Source organism: Musa acuminata, unplaced genomic scaffold, assembly GCF_036884655.1.
Source record: "Musa acuminata AAA Group cultivar baxijiao unplaced genomic scaffold, Cavendish_Baxijiao_AAA HiC_scaffold_1108, whole genome shotgun sequence".
NCBI lineage: Eukaryota > Viridiplantae > Streptophyta > Magnoliopsida > Zingiberales > Musaceae > Musa > Musa acuminata.
The window spans coordinates 112,499-124,998 of record NW_027021321.1 but is presented as its reverse complement, the minus strand read 5'-3'; the positions used below and the strand labels follow the sequence as shown (position 1 = coordinate 124,998).

The 12,500-nt window shown below is 39.1% G+C and overlaps 2 protein-coding genes across 3 annotated transcripts; one reads left to right on the top strand and one right to left on the bottom strand.

Moving 5' to 3' along the window:
• Window positions 1-6,569: 6,569 nt before the first annotated feature.
• LOC135666546 (transcription factor MYB20-like) lies at window positions 6,570-7,955 on the bottom strand. 2 transcript variants are annotated; one of them, XM_065178138.1, is made up of 3 exons: window positions 7,618-7,946; window positions 7,385-7,514; window positions 6,570-7,265 (listed from the first exon to the last, which is right to left on the bottom strand). In XM_065178138.1, the coding sequence occupies exons 1-3, from the start codon at window positions 7,748-7,750 to the stop codon at window positions 6,671-6,673; spliced, it is 858 nt and encodes a 285-aa protein (XP_065034210.1). In that variant the 5' UTR covers window positions 7,751-7,946; the 3' UTR covers window positions 6,570-6,670. The 2 variants fall into 2 exon arrangements, with proteins under 2 accessions (XP_065034210.1, XP_065034209.1); XM_065178137.1 differs by having other exon boundaries at window positions 7,385-7,955.
• A 722-nt stretch (window positions 7,956-8,677) lies between these two features.
• On the top strand, window positions 8,678-10,001 carry LOC135666539 (prohibitin-3, mitochondrial-like). Its single transcript, XM_065178130.1, has one exon. The coding sequence runs from the start codon at window positions 8,921-8,923 to the stop codon at window positions 9,779-9,781; it is 861 nt and encodes a 286-aa protein (XP_065034202.1). The 5' UTR covers window positions 8,678-8,920; the 3' UTR covers window positions 9,782-10,001.
• The last annotated feature ends 2,499 nt before the right edge of the window (window positions 10,002-12,500 follow it).

Sequence of the window (12,500 nt, the reverse complement as noted above, 5' to 3'; positions counted from 1 at the left end):
TTTACCTAAGAGATTTTAAAATATAAATTATCATAATAAGATTATCTTATTTACCTAAGACTATTACAATTCTTTCTTAAATAGTAATAATAAGATATTATTAGCCCAAGATCAAATCAAATAGAATAAGAAGAAATCAAGATTGAAGTAAAAAAAAAAATGAAAACTATATTGAACTTTTTTAAAAGAAATAGATTGAACTATGTATCTAAGCCTTATAAACCTGAACACTTAAGACTTGGATGAATCTATACATACAGATGTCATATATTTATATGTATAAATTAATAATTTAAACCAATAGATCATTATCTCTGAAATTTTATCTAATTAATTCATTAAAAGATAAAAATAAAAATATTAAAATCCTTTAAAAGATAATTTAAACATAATCACGAGAAACAAAATAAAAAATATTTTTAGATAACAAGCCAATGCAAGTATAATGAAGTAGATATGATTCCCAATTCAATTCCATTAAGTTTTTGGTAAAAAGATCTGATAAGCTTCATTGGAGATCAATCCCACCTATCTATCCATTAGAAACTCAATTAAGTTGGCTTTAAGTCAATATAATGCATATTAGATAGATTATATCTGGAATTTATAGATTTAAAACTAATCAATAAGCCTTTATACAAAGACTAGTCACAAGACAAATATATAGGATTCCAAATCTTGTTTAGATATGAAAAAATACTCACACTTGTAGGAATATCGGACAACGATAAGATTCCCATAAATAATATCCAACTTCTAAGGAAAGTGTTAATCATGATCATGAAATCAGAGGGAGAGAGAATAGATGAGTAGAAGAATTTTGAGATAAATATCGACTCAATTTTCTTACAGAACCTATGAGGATTCTGTGATTTCCTAGGCCAAATGAAGCATTTTCGAATATACCCTTTTTTTGGGGGATAAATCAACATCTAATTCGAACCGAATAGATACGCATAACTCGACGAAAGAAACAGTCAATGGTGATGCTTTCCCTCCCTAGTGATCATCTACACCATGGCAATGTGATTAGTTATTACCCCTAAATGAAACATTTTGTACATGATTGATGTAGTGGCACGTAAATTAGGGAACAACTTTGTGGCTAAGCATTTTGTACACTTTATCTCACTAGTTTAACTGTCACAAGATCTAATGGTTAGATATGGTCGGCCAAGGAGCCACCTTTGTTTTGCATGCATGCACGTGTACCAACGTAAGAGGCTGGTCATCGCCTCGAAGTAGCTACGGTAGCAGAGAGAAGATTGAAAGGTAGGCACCGTGGCACGGTGTTCTACGACGAATGAGGGTTTGGCAACTAGCGACGCATAAGAAGGATGGAAGCTGCTTGCTGACAATCATTACTCTAATATGAGACCCCATAAAAAGTTGAGAGACCTCACCTCTCACTTCCATGGAATCCCTGTTTGATCAAGTTGCTACATGAAAGCTCGTCACAGATCCTTGTCCTGCCTCATAAAGGTCCTTCACGATCTACCACCTCCGATCTATCGTCGGTCTCATCTATCATTCCATACGAATGCGTGTGTATCTTTGTGTGTGTGTGTGTGTGAGAGAGAGAGAGAGAGAGAGAGAGAGATAGTAAAAAAGAAGTGGGAATGAAAGTGTATTGCTTTGCTTGCTTTTGTGAGATGATAAGAAATTTTTACTCTGTTTCCTGCAATTGAATATAACTAATAAAGTTGTAGTTAATATATGCTTATTAACTGATATATTGCTAACAATTTTCATGGATATGTCTGATTCCCTGCCCCCACTCAAGACTGGACCATAGAATAATTGCACCAAGATCAGAATATTGACTAAGATATGCTTCCATATGATTTTTGATCATCAAGATGCTTGTAATAAATCAGGTTTCATTCAAGTAATCCTAGAAAATTTGGTCAGGTATTTCCTAACTGCAGTGAACCACCTAATTTCTTATGCTTTCTGCATGACAATGGTGTTTCTTAGATGCATATAAATATATACACTGAAATCCTATGCTTTCGTTAATTTCATAGGCCATATGTGGTTGTTGAACTTGCAGCTTGATCTGCTCTATCTCAGTTGAATCCTAAAGTAGTCAACTATAAATCGAAAATAGCATCTTACCTGCCCTTCATATTCAAGGTCGAACAGACAACGAACACAAGGTCGATAACGCAAGGACTGATCACCTGACACAAGCAAGGCATGGATATCGCTCACCCAACAATGAATGAATGGTATCAATCCGGCAGCTGGGTTGATCTTTTGCCCAAACCTTCAACACGACCTGCAAACCCTCTCTCTCTCTCTCTCTCTCTCTCTCTCTCGTGTCTGGGGTTTGGACCTACAAAAGAAATGATACAGGAAGTACCACCTGCATGAAGATCCCAAGTCTTCCAGGAAAGGAGTACATATAGCAAAAGAAGGATGTTTTGACTTGTGGTTAAGGTTCCTATGCATGTGAACCGTAACAACCTATCTAACGCCGAGCTAAGAAGAAAGACGATAATAGTATTTGAGGACGAAGAGTGTAAGTGGGTAATTAGAGACAGGGAAAGGAGGTAGATGTGCTCGTGGGCTTTTGAATCGCTGTTCGAGTCATGCACTCATGTAGCACTTGTTGTATCTACCAAACCCACACTCTCGCCGTCTCTCAACTCTTCTAAGACTTCCTTCGATTATGGACACCACCTGTTTGTTATCATGCACTGAGTTTTATCTTGTTTGACCTACGTGTCAGTTGACGAAAGGGACATCTTATGTCATATATGACGACGGATGACGATGCATGTCACCATGACCTTCGTGACAGTTACATGCATGATTTAGATGTTCCTATTGATAGAAGATAAGATTTCTGCATGCGACAATCTCTCTTGCCTAATTTGATTTTGTTAAAGAAAATCTTCTCCTCTAACCTCTATTAATAGATATCGCATTAATAAAATTTGATCAAATTTTTTTATCACATTGTAATCTATCATGGTATCACAACATCTCTTCTCTTAGAGCAAGATTTATCCTTCCTTCCTCACTGTTTAGTGATATCTCCTTGATGACAACAAGCGACTGATCATCCTCCTTCTCATTGATCACAACCCCTACTTCTGTCACTGACTCCTGCTCCTTTCTCCAATCGAAGCCTTTCGTCTAGCCTATATATATAGAGATCATATCAATGAAATTTGATCAAGCTTTCTATCACCTATGGTTGTTGATGATATCATAGACTACCATAAAAAATCACTGATGACGATGAGATTAAAGTTCAATGTATTGTGATTAACCTGCATCACGTATGTTTTAATCTTTCATTCATAACACTTTATACGTTCTCACATTTTTCAACCTACAACCTATCACTTGTACAATAATGTACTAATAAATCATATGTATCAATCGAAATAACTATAATATTACTTGTTATCCATTGTAGCAATATTGTAAAACATAGTGATAGCATATACATCATCCCAACATATAGATTCTCAATATTTTCGGCATCCATTCGATATAAATGTTGATCAACCACCTTATTCTCTTTCCTTCAAAGAACTAGACTTACTCTCTTTTTTTCGTAGGACACTTCGATTGTTAAAAAGTAAAATATATTGGAATAGAATTAAGAAAAGGAGATTTGGGCCATAGAAGAATTATCCAATTTGATGAGTGTTGATTTTAGTTGAAGTGTTTTGGTCACTGCTCTACCAATCTAATAGATACAATCTTACTTTCAATGAAGAATTGTAATCGGGTTGGGATTAAAGGCCTTCGAAACACATGGAAAACAGCACTACTTGACCTAACCAAATTATGACCTAAGGAAGCAGAGGGACACCACTGAAGTAGATGTGCTACGATCGGAGACAAACGGCGACCGAAGGAAAATGACCGGTGCTTTCTCTCTGTCTCTCTCATAACGCCACCGTCCTGCTTTTCTACTCTTCGATGCATGTTCTGCGTGAAGATTTCAAGCACCGATTGCAGTCCACTTGGACGCGTCTTCTAAAGGCTAGAACTTAGCAGAATGATAGAGGCAAGTGCGTGTTGCTTTTATCTGACACGATTAAGTTGCGGCTTTCGAAAGCTTCCCTTAACATAGAATTTTCCTACGTACAAATGCATCCAATGAGTGCTGCAACTCAATAGTCCCACTTGATTCCGGACCACAAGTCGAGCACATAGAAATCACATGACCTGCAATCCACCTAAACCTCGAATCCATCTACAAGCTACAACTGGAACACTCTTCTTTGTTTGCGTTAGTGCGACTCCCATTAGCCCCCGTCTTCTGTTTATATGGCTTTCCGAAAGGCTACGTTATCCACAACACCGCAGGTGCAGTTCCCATGCCTCGCCACAGCACGTCTACTCTATATATCACACCACCTCCATATATTACCTCATCATGCATCATCCTCTCAGACTCCACAGGGAGGCGAATCATCGCATGATCTGAAGCATCTTCTCTTGTCATTTGATAGTGCTTCAGTTCAAGGAGATGCACTTGCTGCTCCCTAATCCCGTGAGGCCCTGAACTCGGTGGCCAGGTCGTAAATGGAAGGGCCCACCGGAGATCCGCTCTCCGGTGCACTCATCTCTCGTCATGGGTGATTCAGGTGTGACGTTTCTTTAATAATAAAAAAATTATTGATAAAAGAGAATAATAAAATTATTGATGAATTCGTATTGTAGTATAAATATATAATTCATACCTGATAATAAGTATAGGTCATATGCATGATGGATGGCATAACCTCGAGGAATTCCGATCATACGAAAGTGGATTGTATCCGCATGACATGTTTAGTCTCAGACTCATAAAAGTGAATAGGTTTGGATATATATATATATATATATATATATTCCATGTGATTAAATTCTAGGTCTTAAAGAGACAATAGAACAGAAGCCATATGAATCTTAAGAAGGTTAGATTGGCATTCAGAGACTGTGTTTTTACCTGATTCGATCGCATTCAGTTGGATAGAATTCTTCCAATGCTCTGTCGGAAATTTCTTAGATTCACACAAGGAATCGTATTCAGTCACTTTCTTATCCTTATCATGACTCAAATGGAGCTCTCAATATAGGAACAAAGCAATGAGAAATAAAAGAAATACTTGGTCTAGAAATGTGAGTTCAAGGATGAAGCTTTTAGCATCAGAAGCATGTTGGTGGAAGATTCATGCATATAGAATGTAGCTTTCAGTGGGAACTAAAATTCTGATCGAATAGGACAATATATACAGCATTGTATTCGCCAAAAGTAAGTCTTATTTTTCGGCCTATACTTTCACTTTTTTTTTTTTTTTTTATGATTCAGAGTATAATTATAAATATATTTGAAACATGCATTGAGTGATCAATGTATATTTCAAACGTGAATTGATATTTAATTTTTAATCATAATTTATTTGTATGCTGTAATAAAAATATTTAAATGTTGATATTACCTTAGGATAGCATTTGTATTTTAGTATTTACGAGATGCTAATATAATTTTTAAATTTCTAAAATATCTTATGACGTTATCTAAAATTATAAAATTATCAAAATGACTTCATGAGAAAGTAACATGATTTATATTTTCTATAAGTTAAACTTTTATATATTTAGTTATAAAATTATTTTATAATTATTTATATGATTATATTTTTTTATTTATTATATATTTGGGTCATACAAAATGTTTATAAGATTACATACATACATACATGCATACATACATACATACATTTATTTATTTTATTTATTTATTTTAAATAAAAATATTAATTTATTTTTGAACAAATGTTATATATATATTAAAAGGATAAATTTATCATAAAATATTCAATGAACTTTTGAAATATAATTTTACCAAGTACACAACACATTTAAGATATAGTCTTCATCTATTGTTTACTAAACACTTAATATTCCATAATTTTATCTAATTGCATATTAAAAATATGTTCCCAGATACAGCCTCACTAGTATTGGTTTTAAGACAACAAATAGAAGCTGTACAATATTATGTACATTAGCATATTAAATTAACACCCTCACAAGTGTAGAACATGGTGCAGTAGGGAAGATAGAGTTGATCATAATTGTTCCCAAGTCATTCACTAATTAGCCAACAATTTCCAGTGATAAATGGTTAAGGAGAAACAGATGGATGGCGACGAGAACAGAGAGTCAAACTTATACGGTATGCCTCCAGGAATTGTTTGGGGCAACAGAGCTTAATCATCTGAAACAAAAGAGGCACTCATGTCCGCCAACATTTTGTCTTCAACCTCCAGCGATCCACTGATTTATAGCGTCAATTCGATGCTTTCCTCGTTTTGTTCCTCTGGTCAAACAAATGCTTGTTTTACACTTCTACTCGCTGCGTGGTGAAGGAAGCTACGACGTGGCCGCGTCGGTATCCACTGTTCATGCGTTGCGCATAATGCGGCTAATATTTCAAGCGAAATTGAATGGTGCAAGAAAATGGTGGATTTTTTGTGTTAAAGTAATCGTTTGTGTCTCATCGTAAATTTTCTTTTTAGATTGAATGATCTAAGAGTGAAGTATCGGACTTTCAATTGATCGAATAAAGATGGAGTAAACATTTGTCATCATTCTGCTTTGTTCTATCGGCAATTAGAAATTACAGAAGGAGAATGAGATTAGAACAGCTCAGAGTTCAGGATTCATGATCAAAAGCGGTTCTTTGCCACTGGCTGAAAGGATCGAGGCCTAATTCTTCATCCCTCCGATCGAAGATGAAGTCCCATCCATTCAAGTCATCCAAACCCCAGAGATACGTTGATTCTGGCCACTCCGTGCATGGAAGTTGGATCTCCGCTGCCTTCGATGAGGAGCTGGAAGAAGAGCACGTTGATGATGTCGAAATGGAAGACGAGGCCGTGGGAGTGGAAGCACATGAGGCTAATATGTCATGGGGGAGAATCATGGGCACCTCGTCGGTGCAAAATCCTGGAGACTTGCTCAGGAATGCTTCAGAAGCCGTGCTTGGTATGTTCTCCTCAACTTGCCCTTCTGCAGCCTTCTCAGAAGAGCTTCCTGAGCAGGGCTTCTCCTGTTCTTCCATCCTCTCAGCCAAAGCACCCGCTTGTTGCTGCTCCTGATGGGGAACACCACTTGCTGAAGGAATGAGGGGCTTGTGAAGCAAGGGGTCGATCCCCATCTTCCTCAGTTTCTTCTTGATGTGGGTGTTCCAGTGGTTCTTGATCTCGTTATCAGTTCTACCACGGAGATGGGATGCGATCCTAGACCATCTGAGACAACAAACGAAAGCTTTGCTTAGTGCAGCCACTCCAAGGAGAAAATTCCTACAATAAGACAAAAGAAACAAGAAGCAAACGAAGAGGGAAGATGGGGAGCAGCAGCAGCATGCCTGTTTCCCAGCTGAGAATGGAGCTCAATGACCATCTTCTCCTCCTCTTCCGACAGCATTCCCCTCTTCAGGTCAGGCCGGAGGTAGTTCGTCCACCTTAGTCTGCAACTCTTTCCACACCTCAGAAGTCCTACAACAAAGGAAGACAGAAAATAAGCATGAACGCAGTCCATCTTGCTCACTGTGTTAGCGATCACTGACGTTAAATCAAATGAATGGAGCAGAGGGAGGACCTGCAAGCTTAGGAACAACCCTCCAACAGCATTGGCCATTGGTGAGCATGAAGTTGATCAGCCTCTTGTCCTCCTCTGTTGTCCATGGCCCCTTCTTCAGCCCCACCTTGTCACAGCATGGCTGCCTCCCCATCGGTTTCTCTCACCCCCCTCCTCCTCCTCCTCCTCTGCCTCCTCCTTCTCTTACACTAGAACTACCTAACCGAGAGAAAGAGAAAGTGATGACGAGAAGGTCTCCGCTCACCACCTTCACCTTCCCCTTTATAACCCTCTCTCCGAGATTTGGCCTCACGTTGCCGTGGCTTTCATGTATTAATTTGAATTTATATGATTAAGCATTAATATCTTAACGTGAATGGTGGAAGAAGTGAATATTTTTAGGGCTAATAATAGATTATCTCAAGTAATTAATTATTTTTAATATTAATATTTTAATTTTATTTTTTTATATTTATGAATGAGAAATATTAAAATCCTTATCCATATTAAACAAATGATTTCATAAGGTTAAAAATCAAGAAAAAAATTTTATTGACGAATTAATTACCTCACTTTTGTAATTATAGAGATTTTAATATATTTTTTTAAAATATAAAAATTAGAATACTAAGAATAACTAATTATAAAGGATAATATATAATTAATTCATATTTTTATAATCTCAATTGACTAATTACAAGTGAAGAAAATATTTTCGAGAAATATGAAAACAAACTAAATGCTTGCGATTAGGGATGTTCAAATTAAAACCAAAAAAGGGAATCAAATCCGAACCGATTTACATGGAAAAACTTGATATAAGCCATCGAACCTCATTCCAATTTCAATAATTTTTAATTAGTATTTTGATTTAGATTATATTTTGGTTAAATTTTAGCATTTCGTAGATCGTACAATGTGTATCATTGTCAAATGTGAGAAGCTTACTATGATCTGGTCCATTTGGGTGCGGCTCCTGTGTCCTGACCTCATCACCAAACAGGGAAACACGTTTTTCTATTAGAGGAGGAAAAGAGGCGACCACCTCTTTACCTGTGGCGTCAGCATCTAGAATCGCCGCTTCCCTGACTGGTGACTCGGCCGAGGAAGGAGAGCGGGAGCTTCTACAGCGCCGCTTCCTCCCCTGAATGAAAGCAAAGCGGATAAAATCCCCACCGAGGAAGTCAAATCGAGAACCCCATTAGGGTTTTGCAGCGCCGCCGTCGTCAGTAGTTATCCTTCCTCCTCCTCCTCCACACGCCACCCATCTCGTCATCTCCCCTTCCTCGTGCTCTGAGAGGAATCGAACGATCAGGATAAGCAGATGGCTGCGGGCGGCGGGCAGGCGGCGGTGTCGTTCCTAACGAACGTAGCGCGAGCAGCGTTTGGTCTCGGGGTCAGCGCGACGCTGCTGAATGCGTCCCTCTATACGGTGGACGGCGGCCAGCGGGCGGTGCTCTTCGACCGCTTCCGCGGCGTGCTCCCGGAGACGGTGGGCGAGGGCACTCACTTTCTCGTCCCCTGGCTGCAGAAACCCTTCATCTTCGACATCCGCACTCGTCCCCACACCTTCACCTCCAACTCCGGCACCAAGGACCTGCAGATGGTCAACCTCACCCTCCGCCTCCTCTCCCGCCCCGACGTCGCCCGCCTCCCCACCATCTTCACCTCCCTTGGCACCGAGTACGACGAGAAAGTCCTCCCTTCCATCGGCAACGAGGTCCTTAAATCTGTCGTTGCGCAGTTCAATGCCGACCAGCTGCTCACCGAGCGGCCTCACGTCTCTGCCCTCGTCCGCGATGCCCTCGTCCGCCGCGCCCGCGACTTCCACATCGTGCTTGATGACGTGGCCATCACCCACCTCTCCTACGGTGTCGAGTTCTCCAGCGCCGTTGAGAAGAAGCAGGTGGCTCAGCAGGAAGCCGAGCGATCCAAATTCCTGGTCGCCCGTGCAGAGCAGGAGAGGCGAGCTGCCGTCATCCGCGCCGAGGGTGAGAGCGAGGCTGCAAAGCTCATCTCTGATGCTACCGCTACTGCGGGCACTGGTCTCCTCGAGCTCCGCCGCATCGAGGCTGCTCGCGAGATCGCCACCACACTCTCCAGGTCGCCCAACATTGTCTACCTCCCCGGAGGTAACAACATGCTTCTCGGGATCAACCCCACCGGCATGGTACAAGGCCGGTGAAGGTTGTGATTTGTCTTCCTGTTTTCTCTTCTCCACTCCCCACCCCAGTTTTAGCTTTCCATGGAACTCGAACTTGCGTCCGAGAAGGTCTCTTGGTTGCAAAGTTAATGACTTTACTGGTGTAATGATGCTTCCTTCTTGGTTTTGGACTTTTCCTCTGCTTCATTGGGTGAAAAAAAAATGTAATGCTTAGCTTTGGTAAAAGATGCTTTCTGTTCTATGCTGTTGGATCTTGCTATCACGATCTATATCCTATGCTTTTGCAATATTAATACTACTTCATACTCTCTGAATACCTTCAAGTTTTGTTATCCACATTTGTTGGGAATTCTGGAGTACTTAGTAGTTCAAGATCGTTGTAGTTACTATTAGTTGTATGGGTCTATGATGATGTCAAGATTGATGCATTCTTGGTTGGCTATGTTTGTCGGAAATGATATTAGCCAAGGATGTATGATGTATCATATACTGAAACATAGAGATTTAGTGTTCACAGGATCTTGTTGGACCAGCAAATAAGGTACTTTAGTGATGAGGAGTACAGGGTCATGTAGTTTCTTCAAGTCATACATTGACAAGTACTGTGAAAAAGTGTAAAGACTTGGAGATTCAATTTTTATGTTCATGATTGTTACCTTAAAAGTAAAAGATTCTGTGCCTCGAATAATCATGCAAGTATTGGCTTCAATAGGTACCCGAGTGAGTTGTACCTATGTTGCTAGAAATTACTTATGACTTGGATCACATGATCCGGCTCATGGAACATTTTCGATCTACAATAGAAATAAATTTAAATACTATGGAAAGCTTAAAAGGAAACAAAGGGGGAAAAAATCATCAATAGATGTCTGGTCTTTTCCTTTGGGTGAATTAACCTTGGATCCTTGTGGTATATATGTGTGTAGACTTATATTCATAGATACTGCATACACACACATACTCAATATGTATTTCATATTCTAGGTAAAGGCATGTATTTTTGACTGCATGGTTTGAAGAATTCTACCATATTGTATTACGTTCTAGGACTAGTATCGATGTTCTACATTCTTGTTTCTGTACGATACTGAAGTAATCACCTCTTAGTTAGGAGTTTTGAGTCGGCAAATTCTGAATGTCAGGATGGTATATATAAAGAAGTTTAAGTACTCACTCGGTTCTGGTTCCTGCTATATTAAACTGAGGGTTTTTAGTTTATGTTCATGTAGGTTCCTTCTGTTTATTGAAATCATTATTTCTAGATGAGACCTTTAATGGGCTGGTATGTTCTTGGTTTGTTAGTATTCTTGTAAATGTTCCAAGGCATCAATGTCTTATTATATTCGGATACTGATGGTAGCCTTGTGGTGGTAAATTTTTGATGTAGAGTTAGAACACATATGATGCAAGATTGGTCGTCTTATTATATTCGGATACTGTTGCCGGCATATACAACCGTTTTTTAGTTGATCTCACCATTGGTCGATTAAATGAGTACTAATATAATGAAAATTTTCTAGATATGCAGGGCATCATGGCCTTTCCTAATTTATTTCCCTTGTATTAAATTTAATCATGTTATTTTATTAAATAGCAGTATAGATCTGTCTCTCACACATACACACGTCGGAAGACACATTTTTCCTTGGTTGATCTACTCATGGAATCTTGAAATGCTTTCTAAAGCTCGAGATTGGTTGATCTACTCAGTGGATTTTTCACTCGGCTTAATTGTTACATTTACTTGTGTGTGTATTCGTGGCATGATGTTACCTTCTATGTTATCAAGAAAAGCATAGAATGAAATATTGTTCATTTATTTTCTTGGGCTTTCTTGGTTATTTTTGTTTTGGGATTCGATATATTGGACTTGTGTAAACAAGAATACTGTTGGTGGCCTTGGATGCAGACATTTTGGATTTAATCTCATTCTTGGGCTTTGCATTCGATTCAGTTTTAGTTCTATGCTTAATCATCTAGTTAAGCTTGTGATTATACTAGTTGCGCCAGTATGTCCATTGACACTTTTGAGGTGTTTAACATTTTGGAAGTGGTAGTATAGTTGTCCTCTGTTGTTTGTCGTTGAACAGGAAACAAAGGAAAAGAAGGAGGAAATAGTTCATGTGGCTGGAGTGCACAGTGATAATGTTTGTTCATTTTAATCCTTAAACATTATTGTGCTAGTTGTTAGTGTTGTGTTGTGACATTAGGCAACTAATCACATATGGATAGGTCGTTCTACTTCACATGTTGGGAGAAATATATGTACCATTGATGCAAAATTACTCCAAAGGTTGGAGTTGTTCTACTGGGTGAAGTGATGTCGGTCATGTTTGGCATAGTGTTTGAGAAAAGAAATGTGATGTCGGTGGTATGGTTTCCTTCAAGCATTCGAATAAAGTTGGCACGACTAGCCATAGAGGAGAGCAGAATCCAACTTTATTTGATTCCACCGAGCACTCACACATCGAGATTTCACGCAACAAGATCGGCCTCTACTTTTATTGGCTTCGTACATTAGATAGATGCACGATGTAGTCATCAAAGAACCAGTGTAAAGCAGGTTCGCGTTACCATCGTTGCTGCCATTGGCCGTCACTGCACGAAGGAAAGCACAAAGGGAAAAGATGAGGTCAGTGACTGTGCGGAACTAACTTGGGAGGCAAGAAAGGAAGCGAGATTGATTCTCGTGCTGGCCAAACGGAGGACGAGACTAGGGCAAAGTGCTTCGCTATTCTTC

Excerpts from the sequence above, each read along its gene's own strand:
- LOC135666539 (XM_065178130.1), top strand. The coding sequence starts at position 8,921 with ATGGCTGCGGGCGGCGGGCAGGCGGCGGTGTCGTTCCTAACGAACGTA.
- LOC135666546 (XM_065178137.1), bottom strand. The coding sequence starts at position 7,656 with ATGGCCAATGCTGTTGGAGGGTTGTTCCTAAGCTTGCAGGTCCTCCCT. Across the intron at positions 7,266-7,384 it reads CATTCTCAGCTGGGAAACAG|ATGGTCTAGGATCGCATCCC; the intron begins GCATGCTGCTGC and ends TTGTTGTCTCAG.